The 23349-nt window shown below is 34.8% G+C and overlaps 1 protein-coding gene across 11 annotated transcripts in view; it reads right to left on the reverse strand.

The window, feature by feature from the left end:
• Positions 1-1715: 1715 nt before the first annotated feature.
• The window catches only part of NLGN1 (neuroligin 1), an 830123-nt gene continuing 808489 nt past the window's right edge, over positions 1716-23349 (reverse strand). For 8 of the 11 annotated variants that reach the window (XM_032340946.1, XM_032340941.1, XM_032340925.1 and 5 more), the window contains 3 exons: positions 10611-10823; positions 6396-7185; positions 1716-5563 (listed from right to left, as the gene is read on the reverse strand). In XM_032340946.1, the coding sequence (XP_032196837.1) occupies positions 4741-5563; positions 6396-7185; positions 10611-10823 (1826 nt within the window). In that variant the 3' untranslated portion in view covers positions 1716-4740. The remainder of the gene's footprint in view (positions 5564-6395; positions 7186-10610; positions 10824-23349) is intronic. The other 3 variants (XM_032340988.1, XM_032340971.1, XM_032340951.1) reach the window with 1 other exon arrangement.

The raw sequence follows: 23349 nt of genomic DNA on the forward strand, positions 1-23349 counted from the left end.
ATTTAGAAAAAAGTCAAAGTTTGTGAGAGATTTAAGTTGCTAAATACTATTAAATCTGATGCCTAAATAATTATTTGTTCTTTTCAAAAAAATTCACCTTACTCTTTTCTAGGAATAGTTTGGACCCATTTGCTGTCATACAAAAAATCAAGTTAAATGCAAGAAAAGACCTTTCTAAATAAAATTTTTCTTACTGGAAATTTTAACATGGTCATCCTATTGCATCTTTTCAATTGAATTATCAGGATCTGCAGATTTAAAAAAGACAATAAGGTTTATAAATAAAATCCCAGGAAGAAAGGCACTTATACCCTGCACACAGTTATTCTAGTCTGTATACTCTGTAACCTTTATCAAATGGAATGGATTTCTGGCCTGTGTACAAATACATCAAAATGCCAGAATAAATTCAAATCAGAATGCTTTTGAAAGAGAATCAAGTTGGCTACCAAACGCTTCATATCGGTAGGATATTTCTTTAGAGGCTTCGGATGGAAATTTGAAGTGTATGTTATCATATCAAGTGCAGGAGAGGTATAAGGCTGTTGGAGAAATTCCCTCTGTTAATTGACTAAAAAGCCAAAACAATTGTCTTTAAGAGTAAAGCTTGACAAGATAATTAAATGAATGATAACAAAATCTCAGCAGGGAAATGCCCATTAATTGAATTTATTTGGGAGCATGTTTTCACAAGTATAACCAAATTGTCTAATTTTCACTCACATTAAAAACTGATAGTCTATAACAACTAATTATTAGAGATGAAGTAAAAGGCCCATACTTTGAACCAATAACACAGAAGGAAACAAACATCAAAGGATTGCCATGATATTTGACAGCTTCCTAAAAATTCCATTCATCATTTTGCCCTGTGAAAATCTTTCAGTGAAACTCGCCAAAGGAAAAAAATCCCAGTAATTTCTATGTAGTAGTGTTTTTAGAGCTGAAACATGTTTGTCACATTCTTTGTATCTTTTCATGATACTAATATGTGTGTCGGTATGAGTATGTCAATAGGCAAAATAACTTGAGAAGAACATGGTACAGATACAACAATTGAGTTTTGGCATTTCTTTTCTGTAAGAAAATTAGTGCCTTGTTTTCCTCTTTCATATCGCTTATGGTTAGTTATTTTTAAAAATTTGGTTGCCATGCTCATGTTGTTCAGATAAAAAAATTTTAAATTAAAGCATCATTATGGCCAACTTTTAAATTTGAAATGAGGAATGAAATAAATTATACTTTACTCAGACTTTCTTCTTTGAGCTGTGAGCGTGATCTCTCCAAATTCAAATTGGATAGTTTTAATGCTTTAGCAAATGGCTTTCCAATGTCCATAAAGCTAATGATGAGCCTTAAGATACATTTGTAGTATTCAACCAGATTTTGTTCATAGTCAACATACTCAATAGAAATGTAAATCTACGAAATCTGTTACATTCATATTTCTAACCCCATACTCTACATACATACAACACCTGGTAATAATTTTATATAATAGCAAAACAATGAAATAAAGTCCATTTTTGGCTTAATGTTTATATAAATTCTAACCACACTTGGCTATTTCCTCCTGAGGGAGGAAAATCTGAATTGCCAAAAATGCCAAAATATCATTTTAATAGGTAATGCCAAAAATGTCATTTTAATTTTGTGACTTAATTTTTTCTAAAGAAAATTGTTTAAATAAATACATTTTAAAGATATTGGTTAAAATGTAACAATATTCAAAAATATTTTTTGCATTTAAAAATTATGTTTCAGCTTTAAAAACAGTTCTTAATGTTCTGTTTATTGTGGGAAACCATTTTACACTCAGAAAACTAGCTGCTGTAATTATAAAACTAACAACTAACACTCATTCACAATGACTTTATCACAACTTGAGAACAATAATAAAACCTAGAACTGCTTTTTATCTTCCACAAAGTTGATACTACATTAATTTAGAAAAAAGACTAGGACTGTGTTTGTTTTCCTAAATCATTTCCCTAAATTAATATAACGCAGATGTCAGTTGTGGCATATATAGGTAGATTGTTAGATTAATTTAGAGCAACAGGTATGCAGATAGATATAAATATGGCCATCATTAAGATAGAAGAGAATGCTTGATTTTGCCAAGTGAAGTAATGCACATGAAAGATTTCACTCATATCTTATTTGTTGCCATTTCTGTTTCTTTTTATCTTTTGTTTAACTGGTGTAATAAAAGACAGTTTTGTGATTAGCAATATTTCAGATGTTAAGCAATTCTTTTTCTTGGTTTACATTGGCAGTTCACAGTCTAAAAGCATAGCCATATTAAGCAAAAGCTGCATGTAGACCGCTCTGGGTTTTGAAGACTTTTTGCCTCAACAGAGATTTTTACTTGAAGTTATAGAGTACTATCTACATTTAATTGATAGTTAATAACTGGGAATGGGAATTACAAGCAAAGAAATTTCTTGATACAGAAGATTTTCTCTCTTAGTGTCAGCTTAATGTCTTGCTCAGCATTTTTTAGTTCTCTTAGGAGGGTAACTTTTTATCCATTACTTTATGATAGTCTAATCACCCTTATATTATGAACCTAGCAATTCTCGATCCATGAAATATTGCACATTTATTTCCAATAGGCCTTTTCCTTGACGATGAAAATCAGAACCTGTGTTTCTAACTGAGAAGAATTGGCACATTTTATTTCTACAACACTTTCACATAAGAGGTATTTAAAAATACAAAGCTAATATTTTTCATGAGTTCCCGGGCTTATAAATTCACAATGTTAAAGTTTCATCGGTTTCATCTTAGATGAGACTTGCCTTTAAATACACATGTGTTTTCTATAGAAGTTATCTATATGTCTTCAAAAACCCAACTGGTCTAGAAAAATGACTCTCTGAGACAGTCATGTTTCTTTTGTTATTAAAAAAAAAAAAGACAAAACAGCAATAAACATTTTAGCTCTTTAATGAGCAAAGATCATGTCTCTTAGCATTGGACTAATAGTCATTATCCAGATTATCTTTATTTCACGCAATGACCAGTGACATGGCCAAGATGTACAAAGTTGTTTCCATCAAGTAGTATACAATTTTTTTTTTGTATAATAAGCTTTCATTCTTGAAAAAGAGTAACTGAAAAGAAAGGTTTCTGTTACTGCAGTTAGTTTGTCAGAGAAAGTTCTTTGCATTATCTTACAAACTATCAAAATTGCTAGTCATCTGAAAAAATGTAAAAAAAAATCACATAACTTTAGTCTAATAGAAATATAGTACAGGTAAGAGAGAAAGTATTTATCAGGATGTGCTCTTTAAGTCCATCTCAATTTCTTTTAATATAAATGTACATCTGATTACATATACAAACATTTGGAAAGGTCTGTGATATACTGTTACTGGTAAACAACAGGGGATGAAGAGTTTCCTGTGGTCTTAGAGTATTCATTTAAAATCACACATACGTGTAAGACTAAAATCCTCCAGGTGTTGACTCTCCTTCTAGGTTCTGCATCTATGTAGTACTCTACTGAGATTGGGTGAGTAAATTCCAGTGAATGAGCCTCAGTGAGAAAGATAAGCGATATGAGGAGGGATATAACTGTATATTGAATTCTTATTAGTAAACATTTTGTCATGCAACATGAGTAAATCAATTAACTGAGAACTGTAATCAGAGTGGTAATTTGGGGCATCCTCATATCATAGAAGACTGTTGCAAGTAACTCTTTGGACACACTTCACCTTACCAAAAGGAACAAAATACAGAATAACAAAAACCACAGCAAATTATAGATCCTGTAACACATGTCCAATTAGGGTTGTATTTCTATAAATTATTTAGATTGGGATGAAAAGAACATTAAAAACACAGGAACTTCTTTTTTCCTGGGATTCGTATCAGCGAGTATTCACCACTATGCCTATAGTTTCTTCAAATACCTTTAATAACTAATTCTTCCTATTATCAAAACTACTGTGAATTATTTACTTCTAATTACTTTTGCCCCTTAAAATCTTCTTTAGGTTCTGCCAATTGATAGAGGAAGCTTCTATTAAAGACTCCAATGGGATGAGAAGAATTTTAATTACGGCTTAATCAGCAGCACAGCCACCAAGCATATAAATTATCATGCACATCGTGCTAAAAATATCCAGTTTCCTTTATCCCCACAACTTTATACTGACAGCACTTATGTGATAATGTCGTACCTGCCAGTCTTTAAACTTCTTTGTTTTACTGGCAAATTTCAGCATGAGCCTCCGCTAAGGCCATTAACAGCATTGGTGCTTTGTGTACTTATCCAAATATGTAAATATGGTCTACACAATAAAACGCCTCCAAATAAAAACTGGTGAAAATTATCTGACATTCCATTGGTGTGTCCCTTGTGCATATTCATGGTTGTTTTTTATTTTTATGATTTATATTTCAGACATAGTTCTTTCCTGTTTGGTGTTCCACATGCCTAATTCCATTATGTAACATAAATCTTCAAAAAATTAATTCTTGAATGTGAATGAAAAAGTATCATTCAGAACAATTGCTTCAAGCAATTGAAATTCATTTTTAAAGTTGATTTGTGTATATATGTACAATTTATTTTTTTTCAAAACCCCCAAAGTTCTTGATATGTATATTCACATAATATTCCTCCTTATTTAAATAGTAAGAGTCTTGTAGGTTGAAAGCCAAGGAATCTTCAGTAATCTTTTACTGCAATCCATCAAAAAAATAGAGTTTGTTTCTCTTATCTGGCTATACCCTGGTTGTTGAATGTGAATGGGGGTGGGGATGGGGATGGGGCAGAGTATTGTTCTGTCCTCCAGTAAATGTATTGAATGTGTGTAAGGGTTGAATCCCTGGTATAGTGTTGGGAATCATTGTAATGGTGTTGGGTGTCATTAAGGGAACATCATCAGGTGACCTCCTCATAGCTAGTGTGTAATCTGGGGGGCAGGCGGTCCGAAGAACCACCTCATGTGGATGGATGGACTCACATTCATGATCCAAATCAGTGTGCTTCATTTGGAGGGACATGATCTCCTCTTCTTGTGCGTGGGTCAGATCATTGGTAGTAGTGCGCTGAGGGCTGCATCTCCTGTGAACATCATGTCTCCTCTTATCCTTTTTGTAGTACAGGGCTGCAAAGGCAAGGATGTTCAGAAACAGCAGTGATGCTCCAACCGCAATAGTGACGCTCAGCTCTGTGGAGTAGTCCCTTTGATCCACTGAAAATGGACTTGGTTGTTGTTTGGGATCGTCCTGCTTGGCAGTGGGAAATGCTGATGTGACAGGTACAGAATTCTTTCTCGTAGGTCTGAAAGTGATGTCGGTTGATGGCACTTTAGTTGTTGTCGAGGTATACTGAGAAATGTCATTGAGATTATGCAGATGAGGTACCAGCTCCAACCAGAGGTTCACCTTATTGGCTCTGTAATGTTCTTTAACTCTTGGTTTTAATCCAATATGGAGATAAAGTTGATCTTTCTGGGAATATCTGGTCCATGCTACTTCTTCGAAGCGGTTGGGTTTGGTATGGATGAATTTCGTGTCTTGAGGGACTGGTTGATTTGGGTCACTAGGAAAGAAAAAAGCACTGTGAGAACAAATTGTTTTATTCTTTTTCTTAGCCAAAAGAGTAGTAGTTTAACATCGAATTGGAGAGGTACATTAGCAGGTTAGCAAGGCCTTAGACTGTGTTTTAATAACAACGGGGTCAACTTAGAAACGCAGATCCTATTGCAGGCAGCTTAGGTGGATGATAATGTAATAAGAGTAAGCCTCACATTCTCATTCTTTTTGCCCATTTAAAGATGGGCTACGATCTACCCAAAGATATAAAAATTCATATACATATGCATTTGTCTCCTAGGCAAACTAACAAGGACAACATGGGATTGAGGAAAAGACTTGAGTTTTGGAATTGGCTTATGAGGTTTTAAGTCCTAATAGTGCAACATACAAGACATATGAATATCTATTTGAGGCTAGCCTCTTATCACCTCAGTCCCTTATTTGCAAAATTGATTAACAATACCCGACCTGTCCATCTAACAAAAAAGGTAGAAGGATCAGAGGGCAAACAATACTATAAATTGGAAAGCACTATAAAATATTCATCACTACTAAATAATAATAAGTCTTGTGTAATAAAAAACACAAAATAAGTTTAATTATTGAGTAATGCAACAGGTTTCAAGGCTTTCTTAGTAAACTTCTAAAAAATAAGAACTAATAAAGCAATGCTTTCTGAAATAGCACTATATAGAATTTTGAATAAAGAAACCTAATACTTTATTGACATAAATTTATTAAATGAAATCACTTGGACACAAAATGTGTATTATTTTTAAATGCTTACAAGGATATTTTTATTAAATTATAGAAAATTTTATTCCTTAGGTACATACCCAGTTTTGGCAAAATTTGTCCAGTATGTCATTACAACTGCACTCAGCATCACATCATTTTTGGAGAAATTGCAAGGAAATAACTCTGTAGGTCCAATCATGGGGATTCCTAGTACGTAGGGAACCTCATCTCCATGAGCTGCATCAGCCCAAGCTGGAACTTGATCTGTTTGGCAATGATGGTAAAAGGCATAGAAATATGTAGGTGAACCAAAGTTTGAGTGAAGATCTGCTGTAGCTACAGCTGGTGCCACCCACTGATGGTCTGTAAACAAAGCCAATAAGGTCTTCCTTCTGGTTTCAGGGTTATGACGGTCAGCCCAGTCAGTATACATGAATTTAATGGTTTCTCTTAAAACATCTTTGCCTTCAGGATATCCATATAAATTATCAACAAAATTGGAAACAGCAAAGTCAAAATCACTAGCTGATATACCATCATCACTATCTACTATATTTTCAACAAATTTCAACCCTTCCCCTTGGTTAACTCCTAACATTATATCATAGTTGAGAAACTCTCCTTGCTCCATCAATATCTGAGGGTCATCTGGTATTACATCACCATCAATCACAGGTCCAAAGGCTATATGGTATCGTGCTGGTTGAATATCTTGGTCAACAAGTTCTTTGTAAGGCTTCTTCTGTAGGCATTCCACTAACTCTACTGTATCTGAAACATTGCAACCAACTTTTGTGGCCAACATTCTAGCGTATTTTGCAGGTTGGAAACTAACAGCCCAGCTGGAAAGGGCTGTTCCACTTTGAGCTATGGCTCGTTGGAAAAGTCCTATGGGAAAAACAACAAAGAATTTGAGATGACTTTAGAATAATGTTGTGGCAAAACAGTAACATCTGATATTTTAGATGTGTATATAAAAACCCATATACAACTCAAGAAACAGGAAGATAGAGACATTTTTGCTTAAGAGAAGGTACATAAAGTCATCCCCAGGGTATAAGGAGTCTGAGAGGTACACTAAGTCCTGTGCTTTGAGTGGCAACTGCTTTAGGGATCAAGAGGTCTAAATTGTTTGGTGTCTCAGAGAGGCAGTAAGCAAGGAGAGAGGGAGAATGTGTAAATATTAGTGGTAAGAAGTCCCAAATATTTTTTTCAATCCACATGTAAACACTCATGTTCTTATAAAAGTCAACCAGATGGGCTCTCTCCCCCTTAACTCCTCATTAGACTTGATATTGTTTTTTGAGACCATTTCTTCCAACTTGGCTATACACATCTTCCTTCAAAATGGCTCTGTATGTTTGTTTTATTCAGATTTATTTAAAAAAAGGATTATTGGGAGCTTACACAACTACTGGGACTGGGGATTTGCTAATACCCTGGGGATGGCCCTGAAGGCACACAAAACAGAATATCACTTTAGACATACTCTTTCCAGCTCTTCATGTCAGACATAGTATGCTGAATATTCATCTTTCAGAAGATATAACATTTGAAGTGTTTTCACTAGGTTAAAGAAAAAACCATCAGCAGAAAGATTCAGTGGGGGGTGATTTAACTTTTTCCACTGTTGAATGTGCACTGCTATATTTTATCATAAAAGATGAAAAATACATGGTCCACTGCTTTTAACTTAATTGCATTTAAGAATTATAAATCATGGTCCCATATGCAGTTTGATAAGAGCTGCATGACATTCAAATTTACAAATGTACTTTATCTACCCATTAAGGTATTTTCAAATAAAATTCTTGTTTTAAAAACATAATTTACCTATTTTCTTTAAAAAATTATATTTATTATCAATTTCCAAATATAGCTTTGTAGTTCAGTTATTTAAACACATGCTCAATTATTCATATGTGTTAATGAGATAAGAATTCTTTTCACAAAAGTACTAAAGCAGTATCTGAACTAGAAGCAAAGTTTTAGATTTTTCTCCAAATATACATATTTATTCAAAATGTCTATAATATGCTCCTAGATAATTCTAAAAATATTCAAAAAGTCAAACAGTACCAATTTAAATTTGTTTTGGTTTCTGACATCTTTATGAACGTATTTTTAGTTTGCCAGAGCAAAGTATGCTAGAGCGAATGATATAAATACAGACAATTTCTAAAAATTACATAGGCTATGTGTTTGTTAACATTTGCTCAGAGAAATATTTTACTAATTCAAAACTTTTCAACTAAGGTAAACCTGGTGATTATTTCCCATTTCAGGGGCTCAATAATATTAACTAAATATACCCCAAAAATTTTGGGAAAAATTTACATCATATTAAATATAGTCTGAAATGTGCCATCTAGATAGTATTGGAAAAATCATATATTTTTATCATTTGTGAAAATGCTTATTATGTTTATATAATCCATGGTGGACTCCTGGTATAAACAGTCCTAAGCATTGCTGTAGCTCTGGGGTTTTTTAGACTTTAAATCTATGTCTGCACCGGAGACAGAATTAGCCTGATGATTTTAAGATGTCTCCAGGGCATATTCTGGTAGAAAAAAAAAATCAAGCAGCCTTTTGTGGAGGTAGGTTTAAGACTAAGCCAAATGTAAGTCTACTTCTCTGGCCCCACAAGGACAGTTTTCCTTGAAGAGTGTGATGGAATTTTATACTTTCAAATGTTGGCATAGCCACTGGCCACTGTTTACTATATCATCAATTGATGAATAGCAGTGCTAGCCAATGAACTAATTAGCTTATCTCTTTATCAGTTGCTAGTTTTAGATTAGTTGACCGGCTTTGGTGCCCATTTTTGCTCTCTATCTAGAAAAACTTTTAGACTAAATAGGAAGAAATAACGTTTGAGATCAAATGACCCTATGAAGTCTGAACGGATTGTCTAATGTTAACTATATAAAGACTGGCATTAGTACAGTCCTCAGCTAGAACAATCTAATCTCTTCAATGAAAAGAACCTAAACAACAAATTTTGTTATTTCAAAATAAGCCACTTAATTACAGACCAAGATCTCTATACAATTGGAAATGTTCTCATATGTTTCATTTTGTCATCTCAAATCAGAGCTCTACTAACATAAATGAGATGTTATATAAACTATATCTATAAATTAAGTCTATGATAATATATGATCCTCCAAATATATATACTCATTTAATGATAGGCTGTTCTTTGGAAATAACACATCAGTGTATCTTTGATACTGAAAACAAATATTCTATGTCTGATGCTCACATCACAAAACTCAGTCTTACAAATCAAGATGCTTCATGAATTACACTTGACAGCATATACTTCCTTCATATATATAAAATGACAATAAAAAAGCAGAAAACACAAAATGGTCTATGTTAATGTGTATTCTTCATCTTCCTATCTGTTATGTATAATGGAGAGAAAGTATTTGCTTTTACAGATTTTTCCAACATAACACTTCTGTTTTGGTGGATATTTCAAATTAATAATGGGATTAGAATGAGTGACTTAAACTCATGGTAAAATGGAAATCCATAAAAAAACCAACGTGATGAGCCTTGGACAGGCACTTTGGAAAAAGGGTGTCAAGGCCAGAAAATGGAGACAAAAAAAAAATATTTCATGGGTTTATGCAGCTTAGTCCTCCATGCTGCTTTAAAGCCAAGCTTTGGGTGGGTGGGAGGTGGAATAAACATTTTGAAGTTGAAAACAGAAAAAGCACAGATTCAAACCTAATTTTCCTTTTAAGGAAAAGCTCTACTAGTGACCTTGATGCTTTGACAATTTTGGATCATGCATGCAAAATAATCAAACATCCATTCTGTACTTAGATAACAAGTGAAAATCTTGTTTCCAGACAAACCAGCTTATCACTGCTTCCTTATCTTCTTACCAGTAAAGGGTTTTACATCTATTGTCTTGAAAATAGATTATAAACAATCTTTGCATTTAAAAAGAACCTGTCTTTGATTTTTGATTACTGAATAAACAGAGATGACAACTGTGAACATCTTTGATTTTCCCCAAAATTACCCTTTGAGAGGAAAGAAAAGTAACTGTAATGCTAACTGTTCTGAAGTGTGCTTGAAAGGGCATCCTTACCAAGCTCCACGGGAGACAAAGAAAAGAGTTTGACAAAAATTGAAACATGCATAGAAAAGCTGAAGAAACAAAATTTTAAACAGTTATTGAGCTCAACCTAACACTCAGTTTGAACAGAGAGATATATACAGAGCATCACATACTACTGATGGTGGTGGCATGCAGACACCAAAATTGTCAAAATTTGCAACCTGCATAATACCTTTGGTTGAATTGCTCCAACGGTTACCTTCAGAATAATGGGATAAAGTCAGGAGATTGACACATGAACCCCCAGCGCCAGATCCAAAAACAGTGATTCTTAAGGGGTCACCACCAAAGAATCCAATGTTCTCACTAGTCCATCTTAAAGCCTGTATGAGATCAAGGAGTCCATAGTTTCCTTTTGCAGCCTGATCCCCTGTGCTCAAGAAACCTGGAAAATCAAAATGAAAAGACACCTTAGAACACCTTTTTGAGTTGACATGAATCAAATAGACATTCAATTTAAATGCAGTTGAAGCCTGTGTTCATCAAGGTGAGTAGAGTCCAAGTTCTTTAGTTAAAAACTTATTTCCCACCAGAACAAAAGAATATACTTTAGGAAGAAGAGTAGACACTGAAGTCTGAAAAATGACATTTACCTTCCCCAGGTTACCCAGGTAACAGGAGGCAGATAAAGAGAATAAAAACATTCTGAAAAACCTCAGGGGAGACATTCTACCAGCCAAATTACTTAGAGACATTTGGGATAGTACCATGGGGCATATGAGAATGTGTTTTTGCATAAAACACTGCGTCAGTCCACCAGTCACTCATGGTCTAACACGGTTGGAATTTAAGGAATGTGTTGCAAAGTGGCAGGGTGTGAGGGTGAAGAGCAGGGGTATTTTTCTAACATTTGTGCATAAAATTATATGCAACTCTTTGTATGTAGATATATATGTGCATTTTTAATCAAAGATGGCCCATGCTTAAGAAAGAGTCACTGTGTTTGAAATAATTTGGGGCCACATTTTGGAATACCTTAAATGCTAAACAAAGCATATTGGCTTAATTAGAAAACAACATAGAATAATTAAAGATTTTTTTTAATTAGAGATTTTTGAAAGATTTAGACTCATATATCTAGAATGTTTAAAGCTGTGTTTTATAGTAAATCTGAAAATCAGGAGGCATATATGCTGCATAAGAAAAAGCAAGAAAGTAGAAGAAGCATTACAAGGATCTGATCTGACAGAGTGGCAAAGAGAAAAAAGGAGAAAAAATAAAATCCTATAAGAACTGAGTGAATTTCTTATACACAGAAGTTGTTTTAGAAGAGGAGTGGAAGATATTACTTTAATAATACTTTAAATATATTCATTCATTTAACTGACTTAATAGCTTTTATAATGTTCATTATAACTTATAAAACAAATATCTCCTCTCTAATATATTTCCACATTTGGTATAAATGTGAAAGTATAAAGTAATTCATAAAAGATTCCATTTTATTGACTATTCACATATTGTGTGGAAAATATTTAGAGATATACTACATATGAAGTGATTATATTCAGGGATGTAATTTCCAATCCACCAAGTTTATAGAACTCATTTTTTTTAAAGACTTTATTCATTTATTTGACAGTGATCACCAGTAGGCAGAGAGGCAGGCAGAGAGAGAGAGGAGGATGGAGGCTCCCTGCTGAGCAGAGAGCCCGATGCGGGACTCGATCCCAGGACCCTGGGACCACGACCCAAGCTGAAGGCAGAGGCTTTATTTAACCCACTGAGCCACCCAGGCGCCCCAGAACTAATTTTTTTTTTTTGAATTAGAGATATTCTCTTATTGCAGGCCCATTATAGAAACTCAATATAAAAAAAGTAAAAATTATTCTGTTCAATTTGAAATATACCTTTATTTATTGAATATAGTTATTTTATAACTAAACCAAGAAGTCAGTTATATTTATATAACTTAGTTTATATATATATATAGTTTATATATATATATTTAGTTTATATATATATATTTAGTTTATAGATATATAGTTTATAACTTTAGTTATATAACTAAACCAAGAAGTCAGTTATATTATATATTTATAATAGTACCTATTAGCTGAATAAATCAATCTATACCCAAAGTGAATATAGGGGCAAAAAATTCTTTAGAGGGCACCTGGGTGGCTCAGTTGGGTAAGCGACTGCTTTTGGCTCAGGTCATGATCCTGGAGTCCTGAGATCGAATCCTACATTGGGCTCCCTGCTCAGCAGGGAGTCTGTTTCTCCCTCTGACCCTCCCTGCTCTCATGTTCTCTCTGTCTCATTCTCTCTCTCTCTCAAATAAATGAATAAAATCTTAAAAAAAAAAAAAAAGAAACTCTTTAGGGTCATTGTAGGAAGCAATAGATGAAGACAAATCATGAATAATTTTGCAAAAAAAAAAAAGATGATTAGTCATTCTCTTCTGTAAGACCAAAAATTCTATAAACACAAAACCAGAATCTCTAGTCCAGTATGTGTGTGTGCATGTGTGTGTGTGTGTGTGTGTGTATGATACCAGAAATAAATCATCCTTGAGACGGAGGTTAACTTTTAACACAGAGTATCCGAATAAATAAATCTTCCTGGTCATACTCATTGCTTTTAATTTTCTTTATTAATCTACATAACAATTTAAGGAAATCTTTGTGGTATCTTCTTACAAAGAAGCACTTTCAGTAGCAACTAGGTTGGCTTTGTCAGTTAAGCAGCTGATTTTTTATTTTGGCTCAGGTCATGATCTCAGGGTCCTGAGAGCAAGCCCCTTGTCAGGCTTCTCACTGAACGGGGAGTCTCCTTGAGATTCTCTCTCCTCCTCCTCTTCTGACCCTTCCCCTCTCCCTGTTCATGTGCCCATTCTCTTTCAGAGAAAAAAAGAAGCACTTTCACTCAATAGTCATATAAACAAGAGCCTATTAAAATACAAAACAAAAACATGGCAAAGAACTCTTTTAACTTTATTTGTTGTTAAGTGAATTTTGGTATAAGACAGTACCATCGGTTTAAATTCCTGAAGGGATCCATTATAAATGTTTTGATCTATAAACATAGATTGATAACATGAACCTTGAAAACAACATTATGGGAGGATTACCGTATGTTAGACAGAAAGGACTCTCAAAGGATAAAGGAGGTATAAGTGTGTGTGTGTGTGTGTGTGAGAGAGAGAGAGAGAGAGAGAGAGAGAAAGAGAGAGAGTAAATGTGAGAATGAGAGCACACTCCAGTTTATTATCTAGATTTCTATATCGCAAATACATTCAGATGAAATTTGATTTCTGAATATAGCTAATGCTACTCAGTGTAAACTCCAGGATTTGTATTTAATTCCTCTTGAAATAATATTGAATAATTCCAGTAATATTAAATGAATCTCTATATACATACAAAATTGACTTACCAATAAAATAATCATAATTTAATATGTAGCATGTGGAGAACCATGGTCATAAGATGATTATCTCTACATTAACTAAAAATAAAATCCCCTCTATAATTCCAGTTTTAGTGGCATCATTTAAAACACTCTGGTAGGTTGGTCAAATAATTTTGTGTTTATATAACAAACTTGTAAAATCATGTCAATTGCCTGAAAGGCAATGTCTACTTTTTATATAATTTAAAGAAATCTTGTATCATCTTCAAGAATAAAAAATTTTGAACAAAATTAATTCAATTCAAAGTTGCACTGTTAAGACATAGCATAAAAAATAGAGTAAATCATCAAGTAAAAGATTGTGTCCTAAGTAGACTTGGAGTGTCCAAGCTACTCTGTCAAACTTCATTTTTACTTTTCACTCCTGAATTTCCTTCACTATTGATTTTTATTTCATGTGTATGCTGTAGCTTATCTATCTGTACCATCTATCTATCTCTCTAGCTATTACCTATCTATGTGTGTTCCAACTAAAATCAAGTGATCATTCGCATGAGTACAGAGAGCCACTATGGGTTTTCGATTAGAAAAAAAATCATAGGTATTTGCTGTCTTTATTAAGGTCAGCCAACCAATCGAATCTACCTTTTAAGACCCGAGAAAGTAATATTACATGCTTGTATGAATTCTTTGATTTCTGATGTTTTATTCAAACAAAACTTTGTGGTTCAGCCAAGGGTGAAAAATGAATGTTGAGTAAATCACTGCCTCAAAAGACACAGTTTGCTAATTACCCGAGGGATATGCATCGGCAGCATTTGCCATACCTTGCTCCCCAGTGAAGTGTCATTTAAAGTTCTCTTTAAACTTGATGTAGCAGCTGTGTCCTTAACAGTAGAATTATTTCAGACCACTCTAGCTGGAACTTTACATTGGGCTGTCCAACTGCAGTCCAGGCATGGCAGAACCGAATTTTACAAAGATCCTAAAGTGTTGCTTACCATCATGATTAGTTTGAAGATGATTTTTCCCTTAATACCACTTAAGTCATTCCCTATGGTCACGCATTTATCAGCCTCTCCTGGCCTTCAGTTGTAAGCTGCTAGAATGTATGACTAATTGATGTCCTGACACAATGACACATTATTTTTGTAAGACAGAATAATAATGATTACATGAACTTCTCTTTTGGGGGGAGATAGCAACAGAATTTTCCAGAAAATAATATTCAACTGTCTAATTTACTTGACTCACTAGTATAAAACCTTGAAAAAATATTACTCTGGAATTCAAGGTAAACTTTCAAAATTCATAATTACAAGTATGCCAAGAATTATTTCAAGTGGCTCATGTATACACTACAATTCTCACCTGACTGTGTGTTCAAATAGAATTTATTTAATATCATTCTTCCCACCTAAAAATTTGTCCATTAAAAAACATCTCCAGGGCACCTGGGTGGCTCTGCCTTTGGCTCAGGTCATGATCTCAGGGTCCTGGGATCGAGTCCCGCATCAGGCTCTCTGCTCAGCAGGGAGCCTGCTTCCCTTCCTCTCTCTGCCTGCCTCTCTGCCTACTTGTGATCTCTCTCTGTCAAATAAATAAATAAAATCTTTAAAAAAAAAAAAAAACAAAACCCCAAAACATCTCCAAACATTGTTTTTCCTACATGGACTACGAGTTCTACTGATCTGATTAAATTTACTGAGCAGGTTTGGCATCAATGTGATGTTTACCTCATCTGGCGAGTAGGATTACTTTCAGGTGTTAGTGAGAAACCAAGCAACTGAACATGGGTCCACAAGCCCTTGGAATGGAAAAATCAGATCAAGCATACAATAAATGGGCAAGGGGAAAATAAATAAAAACAGATAATCACTGTAACCAGGTACTGGGTTGGGCTGCTAATGTCCACCAAATTCAGATGGGCAGACCTGAAGGAATATAAGAAGCTAAGTTAACTTGTCCCGCAGCAACCCAGCAGCCGATGGGCTGACCCAATTTATATTCAGGTCTCTTACAGAGTAACCACGTAGGCAACATATTTAGAGTGTAAAACAAAAGGAAAGCAAGGTGCTTCTCGGTCGAAAAAAAGATTGAAACATATTAAAGGAGGAAACTGAGACTAGGAAAAATGCAGACTGTTTACATTCGAGATGACATCTAGAATATCAGAAATTGAAGATGTCAGTGACTCTACACTGTAGGTCTGCTTCCTTTTTAGGTGGAGGAGGGAAAATTTGTATGTCTATGCTTATAGTGTTTAATATCTGAAAGTGTTCATATATATGTGTATATGTGTATATATATATAAAATAAAAAATATATATAGCTATATATATTATATATATGTATATATATACATATATATATGTATATATATATATTTTTTTAAAGAGTACCCTTAATGAAGGCAGGCATTAACACGTGTTCATGCTATAAAGAAGTAGAAAAGAAATCTGTGTTTATCAATGCCGTTGCCTGGATACAGATGGATGTGGTTGGTCTTTGAGTCAAACTGATAAGAACTTCAAAACAGAGCCCATATAGTGAGCATCAAAGAGCCAGTCTTGCTGACCTGAGACTTGGAATGATAGTGAGATATTCTTCTAGGGACCGGGGACTATAGATCAGAAAAATAACTCATTACGGATTTTGCATCTCAAACATAAAATAAACAAACAAAAAAAGCCAACATGGGATCAATGTCTCAAATCCTTCCAACTAAAAATCCAATTAAAAATACCATGTGCTAACTCACCCTATCTTCTTAGCTGCCGAATCTTAGCTCTGTTTCTATTTCCTGCTTTCCACTGACTTATTGTAGGTCTTCCTCTTTTCTTCTTAGATTTATGAAATCCTTCTAATTAGTCGCTCAACCTCCAAACTTCCAGCAAACAAGCCTACCTTCTATTCTGTCACCAGAATCACTTTTGAAAGATATTGTGTTATAATGGTGGACACTGTTATATCAAAATAACACCCCTATGTTAACACATATTGGACAGTTTCCCTTAATTTCCCTTTGAGTCAAGATTGTTTAAAATACAATGCTTTAAAATTTCTCAAATTAGACAATCTGGAGTCTGTGTAGGGAAAAGGAACACACATAATATCATTTAATTACTAATCACCTCAAGCTAACTTCCTTGCTAATATGTTCTCTTGAGAGCTATTGTCTAATTCTTCTTAGAAACAACAAAGGATAAAGTCAAAATAATTTCCTTTTTGTATGTATCGTCTGGGGAAAAAACTTGCACCGAAATGGTTGATATCTTAATATCATATAACTTGGCAGTCTTTCCAAAATTTTATATTTTCACATATTTATCTATTGATAATCTACCATCTATCTCTCTATTTATTTATTGTGAGATAATTTGCTTTTTAATGGCTCATTTTTGGGAAAAGTAAACTGAATTACTGGCCAAGTCTCCTGATTGCTGACAGCTGGACACCAGGAAGATAAAGGTGACTGCTAACAGATGCCTGGAAAGAAGACACCTGTAGATGCCTCTCTATTTTTCAATCCCCAAATGTCCCATATTTTTGCCATCTCCAAGGTAAACAGGTGAGACTGATCCTTCTATATCATAGCCAGTGCTGACCTTTGTGATTCCATCCCCCACAGATAGTAATGGAGGAAAAAGGCCCTGGTTTGCTTAGCTCTGAATTGTGTAGACTATTCCAATTTCAAGAATGGCCCAAGATACTCGGGAAAAAATAACACCCAGTCCCAGAACCCACACCATTACCTCTATTCTTCACCCCAACCTGAGGCTGTTAATGTACACAGCCCTTGGTCTACACGCCAAGAAATGCTTATGCAATGTTCCCTGAATTTGGCAATTGTGTACTTCCTGTCTATTTGAATCTGGACAACAGACCTGGTATCAAAACTGATAAAATTCCTGCACTTTTTGAATAACTGCTCTCACAGAGAAATGAAAAAGGAGACCTACTGAGCTACTGAGAGGAAAGAAATCACATTGTTAATTTGTAATTGTTCTGACTATGCAGGAATGTGTCTAATGATTTAAAAGACTAATTTGCTTCAAAGCATGACATTCATGGAGCCACAATGGCTATGCATAAGAAAATCTTCAGCCACTACACAGTTCAGAACTACATAGCTTCAGGAGCAGTAAGGACTATAAAAATATCGCAAATATCTGTCTAATGCATATTTCAGTCTCTCTTACGTGCTCCTGTTTTAATGTGTGTACATGTATTTTGTAATTTATCATTTGTATTTATGATGTGCTCCTTTTCTTTATTTTCTCTGAACTCCACCTGCTTCCAAATCGCCATTCTGGACTTGTTTTCTGAGCGAAGGCAGGCATTAACACGTTACAGTTCTGTTACAACACGGAGAATAACAATTAAACTTTCCGAATGAAAGAGGCCTCTGTCTTTCTTTGATGACAGCAATGAGGTAGGAATTTAAGACCCTCTCAGCAGTTGATATGTTTGGAAAATGCTTTTGGGTAGTAGCAGCCTTAAAGAGAGAAAATAGGGCTATACTGGGTAGGGCCCACCCAAAGGAAGAAAAAGGACACACCGACAAGCAAACTGGCCCACAATATTGGCCCAGATTATTGGCCTAAGGACACAAAGTTTGAGAACAATTTGGGAGTCTCTCAATAGTGTTATGAAAAGAGCACCAAAGTTGGTAGGACAGCTAGGTGTACCAGCAAGTTACTGTGTGAGCACTTCAGGTTCCTAACAGACAATATTAATAGTAGCACCTACCCTACAGAGTTATCATTATTAAAAGATAATGTCTTGGGGCGCCTGGGTGGTTCAGTCAGTTAAGCATCTGCCTTCGGCTCAGGTCATGATCTTAGGGTCCTGGGATTGAGTCCCGCATTGGGCTCTCTGTTCAGCGGGGAGTCTGCTTCTCTCTCTGCTTGCTGCCCTTCCTGTTTGTGCTCTCTCTCTCTCTCTGACAAATAAAAAAAAAAAAAAGATAATGTGTTCGTATACAGGAGGGCTTAACATATGTTAGGTTAAACTGCTTTGGTTTTAATCAACTGAATTCGACATTTTCCTTATCATCACTTATTTTGTGAAAAAAATTCTTCCATCTTTTTTTTTTTTTTTAAAGATTTTATTTATTTATTTGACAGAGAGAGATCACAAGTAGGCAGAGAGGCAGGCAGAGAGAGAGGAGGAAGCAGGCTCCCCGCCGAGCAGAGAGCCCAATGTGGGACTCGATCCCAGGACCTGAGATCATGACCTGAGCCGAAGGCAGCGACTTAACCCACTGAGCCACCCAGGCGCCCTCTTCCATCTTTCTTGAAGAAATATGAATGTCAAAAGAATTTTTAAAAATTTCAATTACAAAGAAGTTAAATGTATGCATATAGACAATAAGGTCAAATTTACCACAGAGGTTTTTATTTTATTTTTATTTATTTTTATTTCATTAAGTGTTTATTACTATTAAATTTTTTTTATTTTTTTAACATTTATTTATTTGAGAGAGAGAGAGAACAGGGGAGGCGGCAGAGAGAGAGAAAGGGAGAGAGTTTTTTTTTTTTTTTAAAGATTTTTATTCATTTATTTGACAGAGAGAGATCACAAGTGGGCAGAGAGGCTGGCAGAGAGAGAGGAAGGGAAGCAGGCTCCCTGCTGAGCAGAGAGCCCGATGCGGGGCTCGATCACAGGATCCCGGGATCATGACCTGAGCTGAAGGCAGAGGCTTAACCCGCCCAGGCGCCCAGAGAGAGTCTTAAGCAGACTCCATGCTGAGCACATTGATCATGGGGCATGGAGCCCCACATGGGACTCATCTCAAGACCCTGAGACCACAACCTGAGCTGAAACCAAAAGATGGATATCTGATTGTGCCACCCAGGAGCCCCTTATTTTTATTTGTTATTATTTTTTATTATTTTGAGAGAGAGAGAGCGAGTTGGGGAAGAGGGACAAAGAGAAAGGGAGAGAGAGAATTTTAAGCAGGCTCCATGTCCAGTGTGGTGCCCAGCGTGGGCCTAGACCTCACAACCGTAAGTCCTGAGCCAAAATCAAGAGCCACCCAGGTGTCCCAATTTTATTTTTTATTTTACTGAAGTATAATTGACATAAGATATGATATTAGTTTCAAGTGTACAATGTAGTGATTCAACTTTCATATACATTATAAAATGATCACTCCAGGAAATCTAGTTATCACTCATCACTATGTAAAGTTAATACAATATTATTATCTATATTCCCCATGCTATACATTACACTCAGGTATAACTTATTTATTCATAACTGCAAGTTTGTACTTGATCCCCTTCACCCATTTTGTCCAGCCCAAACACCTTCTCTCTGGCAACAACCAGTCTGTTCTTTGTCACAGAGGTTTTGAAATTGTTGAGCAGGCTATAGTTTGCAAGACAATTGAAAATATGTATGTTTCCCTCTAAACTTTAATCAGGTAGTGAGGATATCTGTTATGAAATAAACACACTTAGTGAATCCCATTAAGTGTAGAAAGCATATTTGTATTCATTGTACATAGTTCCTTAGAATTCAACTCAAACATTTAATTGGGTTGTATTATAATGAGAATAGTTTCATAAGCCAAAATACTGTGACAATGATTAAACAGAAGACATTGTGTCTTGATTTGCTGATCACTCACTATTTTAGAATAGTTAGCAAAATTGCTTAAACATATTAGTAGTACATTTTTTAGGATGCAAAAAAAAAAAAGCAGAAAAAAAGATGAGTGATATAGGAATAATTTTGACTATTGTAGGCAGCAGTAGACAACTGCACAAAGCTGAGACCTGGGTGGGAAGAAGGGATGTTGGGAAGTTGTGTTCCCAATCCCACACTAGCTGCCCCTGAGAATGACACAGTTAAAAAAAAAAAAAAAGTGGAAGGGTAGGAGATAAAGTCTGGGTAATGAATAAACTTAACAAATTAACTTAAGACAACTAATTTCATATGGATATTGACAAAACAAGATTGTTTTATGTATTTTATTTCAATCATAGTAGGATTTTTTGAGATGATAAATATTATCTTAAGGTATGACTAGAAAAATTTGATAGTCATTAAATGCTACTTTCATTATATTCTTCTCTATTAAAAGCTAACCTGCCAGATTCAGTGATTTTAAAACTTTGTTTTTGAAAACTTTCAAAATTACCAAAACATTTCAAAAATAGTACAAACATTGACCAGGTACTTGCCACTCAGATTTCCCACATACTAACATCTTCCTTTCTTTTCCTTCCTTCCTTCCTTCCTTCCTTCCTTCCTTCCTTCCTTCCTTCCTTCCTTCTACGAGCTTTCACTCCATGCCCCCCATCAAATCTGGAATCACATGTTGAATTTAGTTTCCTATTTAAACTCCTTAATTTTGAACAGTTCATTGGTCTTTGTTTTTCTTGATCTTGATATTTTTCCAAGAATAAAAGTCAGTTATTATGTAGTATGTCTTCCCATTAAGATTTGTCTGATGTTTCTTCATGATTGCATCTCCTCAGATTATGAATTTTTGACAGAAGGACCATAGAAGTGATGTGTTTATCTTAGTTCATCAAAACAACAGGCACATGACCACTTGGTTAAGGTGGTAATTTTCCACATTTCCCCACCATTAAGTTACTATTTTTTCTCTTTGTAGTTAATAAATATAAGGTAGGCAGATTATGTTGATACGATGTAAATATTCTGTTTCCTGTCACATGGTCATCGCTAATTCTGGCATCTGTTTATGATTCTTATCTTAAACAAATATTAATTTTATCATTTATCTTATAATTAGTTCGAATTCACGTTAAGAAAAAGATTTCCCTTCTCCCCAGTTTGTATTCATTCATTTATTCATATCATCATGGACTCAGGATTTTAAATTTTTTTCTAGGGGTTATAATCTTTTCCTTTTATTTATTTTGATGCTTATATTGTCCCTTATTTGGCCAGTGAGATTCTCTCCAAGCTGGCTTTTATGTCATCTTGACATGTCTCCATCATCTTTGAGCACATCCTTACTTCTCCTTGGCACAATAAAAATTGTATTTTTGCAAGAAACTCTTGCGGTCTTAGACTTCCCTTTGGTTAAAATTTTTGAGTAGTCTTTTCATATATAAATTAATTATTTTTTCTTAGTAAATTATAAAATTAAATTTTAAAAGTAATTTAGTAAAAGTAAATTAAGGTTATGACAATTACTAAAATTATGAAAAAACTTAGTAATTACAAAAAACAAATGGAAGGTTATTCTTGAATTTTGGGGTATAGGGATATCTCATTTGTGAAAAAGTGTCATATAATGAGGTTGAAACCACTAACCTGGAACAACACTAAATAATGTCACCAACACCACATATGAAGTATCGACATACCACTGCACAACACAAACACATCTACAAACCAAGCAAAAATGTTCATGATAACAAATCTATGACTCACCCTAGTTAAAAATATTTTAATGCCTCAAAGTATATAGATTATGGGAAGAGCATAGTAGTATGAGTTACGTATAGTGAAAATCTATAATATAAAGTAGCGAAAGTTACAATATAGAGAAAATTACACCTAAACTACTTCTAATAGACCTTTGATAATGACTGATAATCCAAATTTCTCACTCTCAAATTTTAAGTTACAAAGTTTGGTTTTTTTTTTTAAACCAACTTTTCCTAGGAAGTTTCAATTAGTGATTCTTAAAAGTTTGTGAACGCTAGCTACCTAGATTAGAGCCATATGGTATGCCTTTTAGAGCAGCTGCTAAGTATACATAAAGGCACTAGAATTGACCCAAAATATCCCGAGGCAAACCAGTTTCAGAGGCTGATGTGGTAGCACCAGCAGCTCGCCTCAGGTAATCTCATTCACTAATGCCAAGGGGATATGTCATAGGTCTTACTTAGATGTTAACAATAAATCCACCTAATATCGAAAATTGGAATAACTTTTTGGGTTGTATTTAAGCCTAAATAACAAGGGGATATTGGCCCTTGCAATCCATTGGAAGTATTGTCTGGAGACTCAAATCTATTGCTGTGTTAATGTGTGAAAGCTCACCAAGGAGAGTATCACTCATGTAACTTGGCCTTCAGTTGGAGAAATTTTTCAAAAAGCTTTCTTAGACCAGCAATTCCTACAGTAGCTAATATGGATCTTCAGCTAAGCGGGTCAGGGAATGCTATTGAATAGGGAAGGAAATATTGAAACAAGTAGAAGGTCAATTTAGAAGAAGCAGTGATCTGAATCTCCCCCAGGGTGTCCTCACATTAAGCTTGGATTTGTAATTGAAAATAAATCTTTCATGTCTGGGTGACAAGTCTGAGGTCCTGTTCTGGGTACAGTTTTCACTAAGCATTATATTTTCCAGTTTGAAGTCACTGTCCTTTTCAGCTGATTTGACCTGCAATGCCACAGTAGGACGTTGGCTGCCAAGTGATTAGCTATTCAAGAAAAAAGTGAAACTAATCTCTGTATTAATATACATGAGGTGAAATGAGAAAGAATCTGAGACTCGAAGGCACGGAGACTGATGTTACAAGCTGTGCAGTGAGGCATACTCCCCCAGATCCAGTGCAGAATCA

Source organism: Mustela erminea, chromosome 1, assembly GCF_009829155.1.
Source record: "Mustela erminea isolate mMusErm1 chromosome 1, mMusErm1.Pri, whole genome shotgun sequence".
In the NCBI taxonomy this organism is placed as follows: Eukaryota; Metazoa; Chordata; class Mammalia; order Carnivora; family Mustelidae; genus Mustela; species Mustela erminea.